This window comes from Heterocephalus glaber, unplaced genomic scaffold (assembly GCF_053883595.1).
Source record: "Heterocephalus glaber isolate CG9 unplaced genomic scaffold, H.glaber_assembly_v1.0 deba00001608, whole genome shotgun sequence".
Taxonomy (NCBI): domain Eukaryota; kingdom Metazoa; phylum Chordata; class Mammalia; order Rodentia; family Bathyergidae; genus Heterocephalus; species Heterocephalus glaber.
Genome location: NW_028258379.1, coordinates 34,479,750 through 34,493,739, shown reverse-complemented (window position 1 = coordinate 34,493,739; position 13,990 = coordinate 34,479,750). Strand labels below are relative to the sequence as shown.

General features: G+C 42.5%; 1 protein-coding gene across 1 annotated transcript; it reads right to left on the bottom strand.

Annotated features, from left to right (window-relative positions):
• Nucleotides 1-1,956: 1,956 nt before the first annotated feature.
• On the bottom strand, nt 1,957-13,909 carry Gskip (GSK3B interacting protein). The gene is made up of 3 exons (XM_004836992.3): nt 13,822-13,909; nt 6,420-6,678; nt 1,957-3,801 (listed from the first exon to the last, which is right to left on the bottom strand). The coding sequence occupies exons 2-3, from the start codon at nt 6,675-6,677 to the stop codon at nt 3,640-3,642; spliced, it is 420 nt and encodes a 139-aa protein (XP_004837049.1). The 5' UTR covers nt 6,678; nt 13,822-13,909; the 3' UTR covers nt 1,957-3,639.
• Nucleotides 13,910-13,990: the final 81 nt, after the last annotated feature.

The following is a 13,990-nucleotide window of genomic DNA, read 5'->3' as shown; positions in this document are numbered from 1 at the left end:
TCTTTTTGCTTGTTTGACTTTTCTCCCACTCTCCTCCTCTTGCTTTTTAAAAATCTTGGTTGCTTCAAAACAAACGAAGGTGGCGTGGCTCTGGGCTGTCGGGCACTGAGATCTGGCTTTGAGTTCCAGCTCTGAAGCCACCTGTGGGCCACCAGGACCGGCCTTTAACCTTCCTTAGGCCATCACATTGGCTTAAATAGGACACATGAACAGACCCTCTGAAGTGCTCTTCCAAAGTGAAACTATGGCTGTTCCAGCAAGGCTGAGGTCCACGTCTAGTTTGCAGATGTAGCTCAGTGGCAGAGCGTTTGTCTGGTAGGCATGAAACTGTGGGTTCCATCCCTAGTAATTCTATTTTTTGTCATCATCCCATTTTCTTTATACACGAGCCTTAATTAACATTCATTTTGATAAAATGAAATTTTGCAAACTCAATTTTGGAACAGTTTGCTCATAGTAGAAGAAAGTGCTATCAGTTTAAGTGTGAACCTATTCATGAAGACCAGGCAAAACTTGGAGTAAATATACTTCAGCACTCTTTCAAATAACTTTAGAATATTCTAAAATTAACTTAATTCCTTATTTTCAAATCTAGTTTCTGTCTATATTCCTGACAGGCAATTGGGTAAATACTTTGAAAATTATTCTGCTAATCAACTACAATAAAATGCCTTTCATTCTTACTGTTTTTTTGAGACAGTCTTGCTATGTAGTTGAGGCAGGCCTTGAACTGACAGTGATCCTCCTGCCTCAGCCTCCAGAGTGCTGCCCCCCCCTTCATTCTGTTAAGTGTTAAATGAACTCACCTTAGTTACAAAGTGGTTTCCAGATTTTATCATCTATCTATCCATCCATCCATCATCTACCCACCCATCATGTTAGGTAAGATTTGTTTTTATAGCCCTGGGGATTGAACCCAAGATCTCATGGAAGCAAGGCAAACCCTCTACCACTTGATCTGTATCTCCAGGCCTCTATTAATTAATGCTTTTATACCGAGTGCATCTTTCCATTGTTATTTTTTCCAAATCAGTCTCACACAACCACAAATTCATGCAACAGCTTTTAATGTGTGCCATCTAGAGTCCTGATGCAACTCTACTGCTGAGTGGGCTGCTGAGCAAGCTGCTCAATCCGCCCAAGCATCAGCGATGCCATTCCTAAAAGAGGTTGAAGGGAGAGTTCTAAAGCCCAGGAGGCACACTGCAGTCAGTTATTTTCCTACTGTTCTCTCTGAACAGGCGTCAGGTTGTTTCTGAAACAGTGCGGTGTGAGCCGGAGGAAGCGAGTGGAAAGCACAGCTTGAGCAGTTGACTGGCCACGTGGGTCGTGTCATGAATGGAAGGAAAGGGGAGGAAGTGTCACTATGCGGAGTGAGGTGTGTACTCTTTCATAATCACACTGCCTTAGAGCAGATACAGCTCAGAACAGCTGGGCGCTTTTGCTGGAGAGAAATGCTCTTCAGCTCAAATCCCACTTCCGGCACCCCTCCCCCATCCTCTCCTGTATGATGCTGGGGTTTGAAGCTAGGACCCCTCGCATGCTAAGTGTGAGCTCTCCCACTGAACTACACCCCAGCCCCACATTCCCCATTAATTAGTACACACAAGCTAATGCAGAAAACGTGAAAAAATAAAGGATGATGAGAATTATCTCTTTTAAAAAAACATCTTTTAAGTCACTGAACATCTTTTTTTTGGAGTTGCTAGCTCTTATTTGCTCACTGTTCTTTCTTATTTTATTTTTTTTCTTATTGATTTGTGACTTGAGGATGCTTTTTCTTTTTGCTTTAGAAGTGAAATCAAGGCTCAATTTATCTGGTTAAATTATTTAAACAGTACATACAGGTAAAATGAAGTTTTTAATGTGCAGTTTTATATAGTAATGAAAAGAGTAACTCATTTCACCCTAAATAAAAATATAACCATGCAGAATTAAGAACATGGAAACAGGAGCTCTTGCAATCAATCATTTATCGCAAAACAATTTCAATTTTTACAGCTACAAGTGATTTTTCTTCATACTTAACTCAAATATGAATAAGCAGAATTTTATTCAAACTTTACAAATATCATTTACAGTTAGCCTGAGATTGAGCATGAGAAAGTTCGACCTGGTTAGACTTCACTGCCCAAAGGGTTGGGCATCTGAAAACAAAGCTGAGACAGAACGTGTTAACAAACAGAAAGCGTTCTAATGAGATGCAACAAGGAACAGCAATGCAAACTGAACTCCAGCTTGCTCTGTTCTACCTGATCGTTTCTCTTCTTTCCCGTGCTGGGGACTGAGCCCAGGGGCTTGCACATGCCAGGCAAGCCCTCCACCACCGAGCTGCACTTCCAGCCCTCGAAGGAGCTCAGAGCCTAAAAATGTCTATTTTCCAAAAATAATCACAAAAGGACCTGTAGATGACAAATTTATGAAGGTGTGTCTGGGCGCAGAATTGCAGGTTCAGTATTTCTGAAGCAGTTGCTTTCGGTGATTAAGAAAACAACTTCTCAATCTGTACTGTTCAACATGTACTTGAGAACATGCAGCAGTGTGGTTAAGTTTATTAAGCTTATAAATATCAGTACTGTAATAAAATATAAAATACAGAGTATCTCTTTTCCAAATATGAAGTTTCTGAATGCTTCACTCATCCTTTGGTCTGAAACCCACACAGCACACTCACATTACACTGTACGCAGCGCAGGAGGCAGAGCGCTGTCTGTCGGGGAGGAGGGTCTGTGGGAATACCAAGCCCTACATTATAGAAAGGAAACGTGGAAGCAAAAATACTTTCTGAATATAGACTGTGCATTATGTAAACAGACATTCGGAGTAAGAACCGACACAGGCCAGAATATTGTTTTCTAGGAAACCAGACTCTTCTTCCTTTGCAGTCTCGCACACTGAGGATGCTTTCTGTTGAGGATGGAGCCTGTCCCTGTGCTTAGTTATGTGCTTAGAGCTCTTGGAAATGAGTAATTTTTACATTCATTTGCTAACAGTTTGTTCTCTGCTTAGCTGGCTGGTTGTGGCAAATAATACAGAACTATTTCAGTCCCTGTTTTTCATTTAACACTAGTTAATCATATGCAAGTAATTCACTTTTCAATCCATATTTGTAATATAAATAGATGAGGTGAAACAGTGAATTTCAAAATTTGTGCAGGGGAAACTCGTTGATAGTTCGTTTCCAATAAGGCTAGTACCAAAATAATCACTACAAAGTCAGTCCACGCTAGCAGTAAACCCGATATTGCAGGCTGAATCCAAGTTTGAAGTTAGGTAATTCTAATTCCTATATTACTGTGCAAATCTAGAATTTCCTATGTAAAAGAGAGTGCTGGCAGCATTGAAGCCCTGTAATAGGAGAATGAAATACTGATTAGGTTTTGAAATGCAGAGAATCCAAATGAAGAAATTTAAATGTCTTAATGATGGTATCATAGTAATGGCCTCAAACTTCCCTTAATGAATCAGAAACTAAGACAACTCATTAGTCAATATTCTGAGTCAAAAGCCCACATGTGAAGCAAGTGATAAGCACACAAAACCAAAGGTGCATTTTCTACTATGATCGTATGCAAGAATTTCAAGTTTTATGTCCACATTCTATACCAGCTGCAGCTCCCTCTAAAGGAAAAGGCTTAGTCATGACTGTCCATCCCTTTTCAGAGCTTCCAATCTCTGGAGGAGTGCATTTCCAAATGCTTCCCGGTAGGCAGGGCTGAGCGTGTCCAACAGTGAGTAGACTGTTTCGTGGTAGGGCATCTGCAGATGATCCTCTACCTGGTCAAACGCGTACCCTACCACCTGTGCGAGAGAAATGTAACAGTGAGTCAATGGTCCTCAACTGGCAGGCATAACAGGCACATGTTACACAACCTTTGTATTTACAAAACTTATAACACATAATACAGGAAAACCACTAGCAAAATGCTCCTGTAGAATGCTTTCTTCAAAATGTAAAAGGTTTGATTTACCCATTTCTGCTCTTAAGAGGGATCAAGAGGAAATTTAAAATTGATACAAAAACAGTATTTCATTTTCCTATTACAAAACATACCTCTATTTGTTACCCTATTTATACCCTATTTATATATGCACTGAGGGTCTACTACATTAAGGTGCTGTAACAGGTAATATTAGTTCATAATTTTTATCATTAAACTTCTTTCATAACGAATTCTAGAAATTATGCCTGGAAATTTAGTTTTAACAATTAATTCGTTTTAATAGATAATAGTTTCATTTATATTTAATAATTAGTTTATTAGTTTTAGTAACTACTTAGCTTTATAATTAGTAATGTTAAAGGCCACTTTCACCTAATACTAACAAATGCTCAATCTATGACATAAAAGGGAATGTTAATCTGGGACTTTTTTCCCTTAAAACATAGCTAAAGCTTTTATTTCTAACAAGATTATAAGATATATCACGGTTCACCTGCATACTACAGGACAGAATTAATTTAGCTTTTATTGACTTGACTAAAACTTGTACACTTCCTATAGAAATTTTACGTTTTAACAACTACTTATTTTTTTTGGTACTGGGGATTGAACCCTGGGCCTTGCACATGCTATGCAAGCGTGTTACCACCGAACTACGGCCTCAGTCCAATGACTTCTACTTAAGTCATCGAAAATGCAAGTTCATGTTAGAAATAGAAGCTGAGTACTTCTTGTTAAATGAAAAGCAGAGGCAGACACCCAAGGAAAATGAGTGCACCTCATTAGCTCCATGCTGCTCCAGCTTGCTTCTGTGCAGTACAGCTCTGTCTGGCCCTCTCTGATCCCTGCTACTGTGATCTTCCGGGTGGACAGCAACCACATCTTATTCATGGCTTCAATTCCAACTGCTGACACAGGATAGCTGCTCAATAAATGTTACGGCAATCAGACTGAAAGACAAATGTTCGAGTACCTCTACATGCCAGGTTTTACGGCCGATCCAAGTCTTTCTAGGTCATTTAGTTCTACAGTCATCCCCCAAATCCTTTTTAGTTTCTCATTTCCAGGTTATGAAGAAGCAGGGACTCAGAGCAACTGACTCACCCGAGATCACCTATGTCTAAGATTTCTGAATCTACCAGAACTGAGCCACCTCAAAATTAGCCAATGTGATACAGAATAAACTGACTGTAGTCACCGACCTCTAAATTTGATTTAACTATTTCTATATATGATAACCTACAGCTTTCAGTACAAATTAGGATTTTTTTGAAAGGAGTGGATAAAAATTGGTGAATTCAAGTATGAGTCTGGAAGCTAAGCAGCTACCTAGGTGACAATTGTGAGGGGCTGGGAGCAGTAAAGATGCTGGCCTTGAAATCTGCTTTTTCAAGGAGCATCCAGCACCTGTGACTCATCTGAAGCAAAGAGAATCAGTGAAATCCATGTATTTGTTAACACAATATCATGTGATGTCCGTACTTTCTTAGGCCTTGCTCTTTACCTTATGGTTATCTGTACAAGGAAAAGTCACGTGTCTCTGAGCAAGACCGAAGATTGGTTAGTAATGTTAAAATGATTTTCTAATAGCTATCCCTTTGTTCAATAAGTTCTTCATAATACAAGTTTTCTTTTTCTTTTTAAAGTTGCTCTCAGGCATTGTTTTCTATTATTAAAGCTAAGATTCTGGTTTAAAGAATATGCAAAGGCCTCTCTGTCTAGAAAGGCTCACTTATAATAAGAGATACCCACAATAAAGGGCCAGGGGACACTGCTGGAAATGTCAGGGTGGAATGTTCTGCTCGGATTTAATTCTGATCTGAGAGCTGGAAAACAGGGAGCCAAGCGTGCGTCTTGTGTTAATAGAAGAGACATTTGTGAGATGAGAGCCGGACACAGACTGTGTGAATGAACACATGACGGCAGAGGACATAAATTGGGTGGACACATTTAGCGGCAGATGAGAAATTTTGTGGGTGATGAATAAAGCACATAACAACTTGCAAACAGGATTTGTCTGAACAACTTCAATTTCCCCATGCTGATGAAAAGATTTCAAAATTGGGCCAGGGTGTAGCTCAGTGGTGGAGCCCTTGTCTAGCATGCAGGAAGTCCTGGGTTCAAGCCCCAGCACTAGGAAAAAAAAAAAGTAAATAAATAAATACTTTTGCTTAAAAAAAAAAAGACTTTAAAATTGACAAAAACCAGACAGGCATGCCAGTGCACGCTTGTAATCCCAGCACTTGGGAGGCTGAGGCAGGAAGGTCATGGCAAGTTTGAGGCTGGCCTAGGCTACATAGTGAGACCCTGTCACAAAAACTTAACAAAAACTTCCAGGAAAGGAAAGGTTTTCTTTAAATAAATTTTGGAAGCTCCCCAATGTCCAGTTTTCATTTAAGACCAGCGCACTCCCCAATCCCCGGTTGTTTTTCGCAAAGTGGCAGAGATTTTTTTTCCCTAAGGAGAGTGAGTTACCCTAAGTCCTGCTTCCGTGAGCTCCAGGCAGTATCTGTCCCTTTCCTTGGTCTCCACATTGATATAGGCCACGTCGTCTGCACAGCGCAGGCTCTTCGAGACAAACATGTTCTTAACAGCAAAGAGAACATCGTTTACAACGGCTTCTGCTTCCAGTCTCATGTCTTTCACATCGGTTCCTTCAAAACCATTGAGCTCTGAGCCTTCTTCAAATCCTGACATATTGCTCAGCTCCATGGGGTTACAGTCTGTTTCCATTCTGCAAAAAAGTTGGTATGTGCTTTCAATAGAAGGATATAAAAAAATCTTTAGTTAGAATAGCTCTTCTTTAGCTGGCTGTGGCATTTTTGAAACCCCAGCACTTGGGAGGTCGAGGCAGGAGGATCACCACAAGTAGGAGGCCAGCCTGGGTTATATAATGAGTTCAAGGCCAGCCTGAACTACATCGTGAGACCCTGTCTCAAAAAACAAACAAAACAAAACAGTTATTCTCTATGACTGCTTAATATAAAGCAACCTAGCTATCATTTGGGGGGGGGGGCTACTGTCTAAAACCGTTGCCAGTAGTTTTCACAGTAAAATTATAGATACCTCTGGATTTTCAAAAAAAGGATCGCTTTCTCACTGATTGCCAAAAAGTTAATTCTTACTAATCAGCACTTATAGTATTAGTTGTTAGCTACTTCAACCAGTGCCTCAGTATCAAGACTCGTGCATGCGTAGTTCTAGGTGTATAGTTACTTCTCTTGTACAGATCTGTGGACCTGGGCGTTGGGTTAGAGGACAGCTCTTTTAACAGCTACTCTTCAAGATTCCCCTCCAAAAGAGCTGTACTGACTGACATACGCCACCCACACAGGAGCAAGCAATGCTCTTCTCACCCACTCTGCAGTTCTTCTGTAACATTTTGCCAACTTGAGAGGCCAAAGATGAGAGAGAGTTCCTCATTTTATATGTATTTTCTTGAGTAAACATCTTTTTGGGCATTTATGGATATTTTTAGTTCTAACATCATACAGCCATAAAAAGCAAAAATGGAAACAAACTCAGGTGGTCTGAAATCAGAGTTTAGGTTCTTACTCATGAAAATACACTACCGCTTAGTAGTTCCTTTTATAATTTCTAGACTTGGCCTTCACTCTTCCAAGATTACATTAAAAAAATCCCGAGTTGTCTTCTAAATTCTCATTTGATCTGCATTTAAGTCTTTTATCCACCTAGAGTTTATTTCCTGTGGCTCCATTTTCCAAACAGATATCCCACTGTCCTGACACCATTTACTGTTTGTTTGTTTGCTTTTTGGTACTGGAGATCGAACTCGGGTCTTTGCACTTGCGAGGCAGGCGGTGGAACCACTGAGCTAAATCCCTGGCCCCTGACACCATTTACTATACAACTCACCTTTTCTCCACTTATCTGAACTGGCAAAACGACTATACTTTCAAAGATATTATTTCTCATGCTAACTTGATCCTATATTACTACCAGGCTACTATTAGTTCTAGTATTTCTTCTGTGACTGGGGATAAAAAAGATTTTCTTGACAATGAGCACTATTGTAGTTTGAAATGTACGAAGGATACAAGCTAATAAATGTGAACTGGGCTGGAATGGTGAAAGGGCTTCAGTGAACAAGACATTGTCCTTTTCTTTTACCTGGCAGTTTTTAAAAATAAGCTACAGTTTTCATTTCTCTGATATGAACTAAGCATTGGTTGTCTTCAATGGTGCACGGCTCTTCATTCAGCCACAGATTCAATTAACATTCATTTCCTACCTGAGCACTGCGTCAGGGTCTAGTTCCTCCCCTTCACCTAACCCGAGAGTTCAGACTAGATTAGTAACACTCACTTCCTCAGAGGAGCCCTAATAACCTTTTTCTGACAGTGCTGACAGCTTGTAACCAGTACCTGTTACATTATGCATTCCATTTCTTTTTCTAAAGATGTTCAAATTCTTTAACTTAGTGGTCTCAACCTCTGCTGCTCTTTAGAGTCGCCTGGGAGCTTACACAAATACAGACCCACCGGCCCTCTGCAGAGAAACAGAACCACAATCTCTGGGAGACAGGCAGTCTTTTGCAGAGCTTCCGGGTGATTCTTCTGTGCAGATACTGACTAAATTTTCAGCAGATATTTTTTTCTTCTGCAGTGCTGAGCCTCAAACCCTGGGCTGGGCTCGAGCACGCTCTGGGCAAGCCTCTAGCAAGAGTTACATCCTTGGTCCAGCACAAATCTCTTTTTTATTGGTACCAGGAATGGAACTCAGGACACTGTGCTTGCCAGGCAGGTGTGGCACCACTGAGCCACATCCCGGCCCTGCACCCCCACCCCCATGACTGCTCGCAACTCTACACTTACACTGTAGACCTTTCATTTGTTTACCTTTGTTGCTTCACACTGCCCTGGCAAAAGTCACCAGGAAACTGCTGATCCATTGTATTCTATTCACTGGACTCAGCGGCAGTTAGAAAAAGCAGAAGACCCCACAGACTCTGAGACCTTCTCCACCCTGCAGTACACCAGGAGGACAGGAAAGGGCTACGGAACACAGCTCTAGCTCTCACGCCACATGCTTCTGAATGGGACATGCCACTGTCCGACTGCTACCCAACAGCTACAGACTTCAGTGATTATAGTAAAACAGGGAACAGTATATCATGCTATTTAGTTTTTGTCATCTGTTTTTTTTGTGACAGTGTCCCATTGTGTAGCTCAGGGTGCTCATGAACTCTCTATATAGCCCAAGTAGTCCAAGCTGGCCTCAAGCCTGCGATTCTCCTGCCTCAGCTTCCCAAGTGGTGGGGATTACCACCATGTCACACTTTATTTTTTTATCTTCTTGAAGTTAAACTATAGCTGAAAGAACGCTTGCTGGGATAGGCTGAGCCTGGGAAACTTTAATACCTGCATGCACAGGCTCAGTCTATTCCCAATCTATTCACATCCGTGGTGTGAGGTCAGTCTCTCATTCAGGTTGCTTACTCCTTGTCACTCAACCCAGAGGCTGCTGTAGTTATGGTAAAGAGTCAAACGATGCTTCTAAATTCTGCATAAGATCATAGATTTCATCCAATATAAAATAAAAAAAATTTTTTTAAAGGACAAGGAAAAGGTAAACATGACATTTTCTGCTACGAAAAGCAATAGCAAAAATCTTTTGGGCAGTTTCCATAGCTGTATATCACCAGCATAAGAGCCAAAGCTCTGCTAGAGGTAACTCATGAAAAACTACATAAAGCCATGTCAAAAATTTACATAACAAACGTATGCAGAATGCATTCCTCAACCCTATATCTAAGGATCCTTTATCCTATCTCCCACAGCACTTTACAGAACCACTCATTGCTAACAATATTAGGCAATTATAAAATTATCAATTATTCCTGGAGCAATCTGTCAGGTAACCAAAATTTAACCATCACTCATTACTTATGGAAACAGAAATGTTTGATTTTCTAAAAATTTTTACCTTCCTCCAGGGCTGGGGATTTAGCTCAGTGGTTTTGCCACCTGCTGTGCAAGTGCAAGGACCTGAGCTCGATGCCCGGCACCAAAAAAAACAACAAAAATTTTTACCTTCCTCTTAATGCATTCAATATACTGGTTAATATTATACCTGGTTTTATACATAAGATACAAGCACATTTTAGTTTTACAAGTTTCGAAGATTCTGAATTGTGACTGCTTGTGTAAATCTGTAACCATCATGAATACTAAACATCTTTATCTGCTTATGCAACCAAGTAGCTAATTACAGATACTTGAAATAATAATTACATGAAAAAGATGTTTATATGAGGAAGTCAGACAGTTTACTAAGAATCTAATTCAGTGCAATTAAGGCCTTAATGATGGGGAATGATGAAGAATCTGGAACTAGAATGGAAGAAATCCTCACAGGTCTGTAAAATAGGTCACCAAATTGCTGCTGTGTTATAATCAGCAAAAAGGAGAAAGACACCTTCCCCAAGACTGTGAACTCTTTCTTAGAAGACTTACTCCGAGATATCTTTGAATTATGTAAAAAACTTGGAATGTTTGATGGTGACATATAGCAATGAAAAATATTTTATCATTAAAACATTCTACACATAACATTTTTAGCTGTTATTTTAAAGTATTATTATAACGTGTTTTTTGTTGGCTGTAACTGACTCTTGGTTATTAATCTCTTTCTCTTGCCTAATACCCAGACTTTCTGGGAGGACTCACAATGCTCCCTTTCCCATGCTGAGTAAAGTAAATAAGCAATGGGGTTGAGATTGACTCCACCCCCGTCACAGACTGCTGGACACTAACCAGCTCTGGGAACTCTTCCTGTCCTTTGAGCCAGAATAGTTCAGTCGCAGCACCCAGCCCCAGTTGTACCCTGTGGTCATCTTGAGAGTGGACCCTAGTCCAAGGATGACGCTGACAGTGGGGAGAGAACAGAGCCAACAGTCACAAGGAAGCGCCGCCAGTGCCCATCCAGGTTTCCCACCCACTGTGCCTTTCAGTTACCAGGGCTAATAAATTCCCATTTGCATCAGACTGAGGAATCCACCCAAAATGAAAAGCAGTGATTGATCTAACACTGTAACAGCCTTAGAGAGGTTAAAAGGGTTTAAAATACAGAACCTGAAGATGATGAGGAATATGTTTGTGCTGGCTGTGTAAAAAGTGCTTAACAGAAGCTTTACAGAATTTGAATATCAATATGTGCCTGAATTAGTTTCCTACTGTTGTTCTAACAAAATACCAGAAGCTTAAAGTAGCACATGACTGCCGGGGATTTAGCTCAGTGGTGCCACCATCTGCCTCGAACAAGGTCCCGAGTTCAACTCTTGGTATCAAAAAAAAGTAGCACATGACTTATCCTCTACAGTTCTGGAGATGGGAAGTCTGACATCAAAGTGTCTGCAGGGCTGCGCTCCTTCTGGATGTTCCAGAGAATCTATTTCCTTGTCATCTCGAGCTTTCAGAGGCCACCTGAGCTCCTTGGCTTATAGCCCCTTCCACCATCTTCCAAGAAATACATCACTCCGCCAAGGGGCTCTTTGGCCACAGCTCCTTCTCCTGACTCTTGACATCTTTCTAACTGGTCTTGCTGTGTTCACCTTTGGCCTTCAACCCCTACAGCAGACTGTTTACAACACAGCTGTTAGCATGCTGACCCATTTCGCCCACAGAAAAAGCCCTAATCCTATAATGGCCTACAAGGCCCTGTATGATCTGCTCCCTATCCCCTTCAGCTTCTCTTCCTTCCTTCATTCCCTCCTGCTGCTTCATGAACTAACCAGCATGCTCCTGTGACAGAGCCTTGCACTTGCTGTTCCTCCTGCCTGGAAAACTCCTCTACCAGGTGTCTGTATGCCTCACTTCCTGGCTTTCTCCAAGTCTCTGCTAAAATCTCATTTTACTGGATAAAAGGCCTTCTCTTACCATCCTATATACATAAGAAAGGCAGATCTCTACGTTCTCTCCATGTCCTTTCCCTTGTGTGTCAGCTCTCTTTCCCCCATCCCAGAACTGGGGATCAAACTCAGGATCTTGCACTTTCGAGGCAGGTGGAGTGCCACTGAGCTAAATCCCCAGCCTTTAGCTTTCTGTCTTTGTGACTGAATATCTGAGATAAACAAGTTAAAAGGAGGAAATGTTTCTTTTGGCTCATGGTTTCAGAGGTCTCAGTCCATGGTATCTTAGACTCACTGCTTTTGGGCTTAAGGTGAGGCAGTGTATCACCACAGAGGCATGAGGCAGAGAAAAACCATTCACCTCATGGCAGCAAGGAAGCAAAAAGACAGGAAGGGGCCAGGGTCCTAGTATGCTTTTCAAGGCATGTCCCCAGTGACCTGCTTTCTCCCACCTGTGGAGTTTCCACTACTTCCCCATGGTGCCCACAGATCAGGGACCTACCCTTGGACACATGAGCTTCTGGAAGACATTTAAGATACAAACCATAACAACGGCTTTACATTTCCTTGGCATTTATCACCATATGTGTACTACTCAATTTGATTGTCTGTTTTCCCTCCCTTTAATAAAATGCAAGCTCTATGAAGGCAGGGATTTAATCTGTTTATTGCTGTGTTCTCAGCACCTACAACAGCTTCTGATATACAGCAGGAAATCAGTAAATAGTAGAAAAGCAAATGGCCCTTCTACTTTAGAACATAAGCTCCTTGAAGGTTCTGGGTTTTTTTTTTTTTCTTTTGGTGCTAGTGATTGAACCCAAGGCAGCCTGCACTAAGGTAGCTTACACACTCTACCACTGACCTACATCTCCAGTTCTTTCTGCCTGATTTTTGTTTACTTTCCACATCATTATCTGAAGCGGTTTTATTTAACAGAACTTTCAGTATATATTTTTGAACAACGAGCAAGGGAATTGAAGTTACTGGGAAAAGTCTATTAAGAATGAAGGGCATCAAAAATCCAACAACCACATGTAGTGGAGAGCACACTGGTTTTAACATGGAAAGGTGGCTGTGGAAAAGAGAACCACATCTTTATGTCAACATTTCTAGGCTATGTTAGCATTCATAAACAGGCGTCAAGGCAGTAAATATTTAACTTTTTAAACTGGTCCTCTTAATTCATTATCCCTTAAATTAAGGCTGTTATGTTTCAGGCCCTGTTAGGTTTGCGCTCTTCTCACATCATTTAATCTTTCCAACAACCTCTGGACTAAGACACTAATATGCTCACACTTGGAGAGGCTCAGAAACGCAGGCTCAGAGGTCAGCGGCCGGTTCAAGGTGGCTTGGTTAGTGTCCAGGTCAGGATTTTAACCCAAGACATCTGGCTTCCGGCTGCCACACCCAGGCCTCTCAGGGTTGCCTAACTTAACAGTCAGCTCCGCCTCTGCAAGGCTCGCTATCTAAAAGGCAGAGATATGATTGCGCAGATTCCCAGGACAGCACAAATACTACTTTCCCGAGGTCCCCGCAGGGTCGGGAGGCTTTGGCATCTATCGCGGAAAGCAGTTTTGCTCACAAATGCCTTGAAATCCCAAGTTTCCTGGTCATCTGAGTACCACACCCAGGATGCACAACTAAGCGTGTAGTCCCTCTGCAAACTGCGAACTACTGGACGAAGAGTAGCGAAGAGGAGGCTTTGGAAACAATGCCTGCAGGAAGCGGGGGACCAACAACTTGCTGACCACAGGCACGGGTCAATACTTGGGCGGAGATGCCCGAGAGGGGCTCCTCCAGTCCGCGCCATGCAGCCGGCGGCGCCCGGAACCCCAGCGCCCGAGGGGCTGGGACACCCAGGCCAGACCCGCCCCCAGCCTCCCTGAGCCCGGACGCCGGGCCCGTCTGTTGCCCGTCTCCCCTCACGGCCCGGCCGCTGCGCCGCGTCGGGGTCCCGAGGGCCTCGCTGCTCGCCCACCCGCCCGCAGCCCTCCCGGCGGAGTTCACCTGCGCGCGCCCAGTGTCCTCCTCTTCCTCCCTCGGAGGCGCCTGGAGCCGACCCGCGGCACCGCCCCCGCCTTCGCCCTTGCCCCGCCCTCTCGCCACCGGAACTGCTCTGGCCCGGGCCCTTTTCCCCGCCTCCCCGGCTCTCAGTATGGCGTCACTTCCGCCGGCG

Bases quoted from the DNA above. Each gene is read 5' to 3' on its own strand.
- Gskip (XM_004836992.3), bottom strand. From the start codon at position 6,677: ATGGAAACAGACTGTAACCCCATGGAGCTGAGCAATATGTCAGGATTT. The intron at 3,802-6,419 runs GTAACTCACTCT...TCTCTCGCACAG, and splicing joins TCACGGAAGCAGGACTTAGG to GTGGTAGGGTACGCGTTTGA.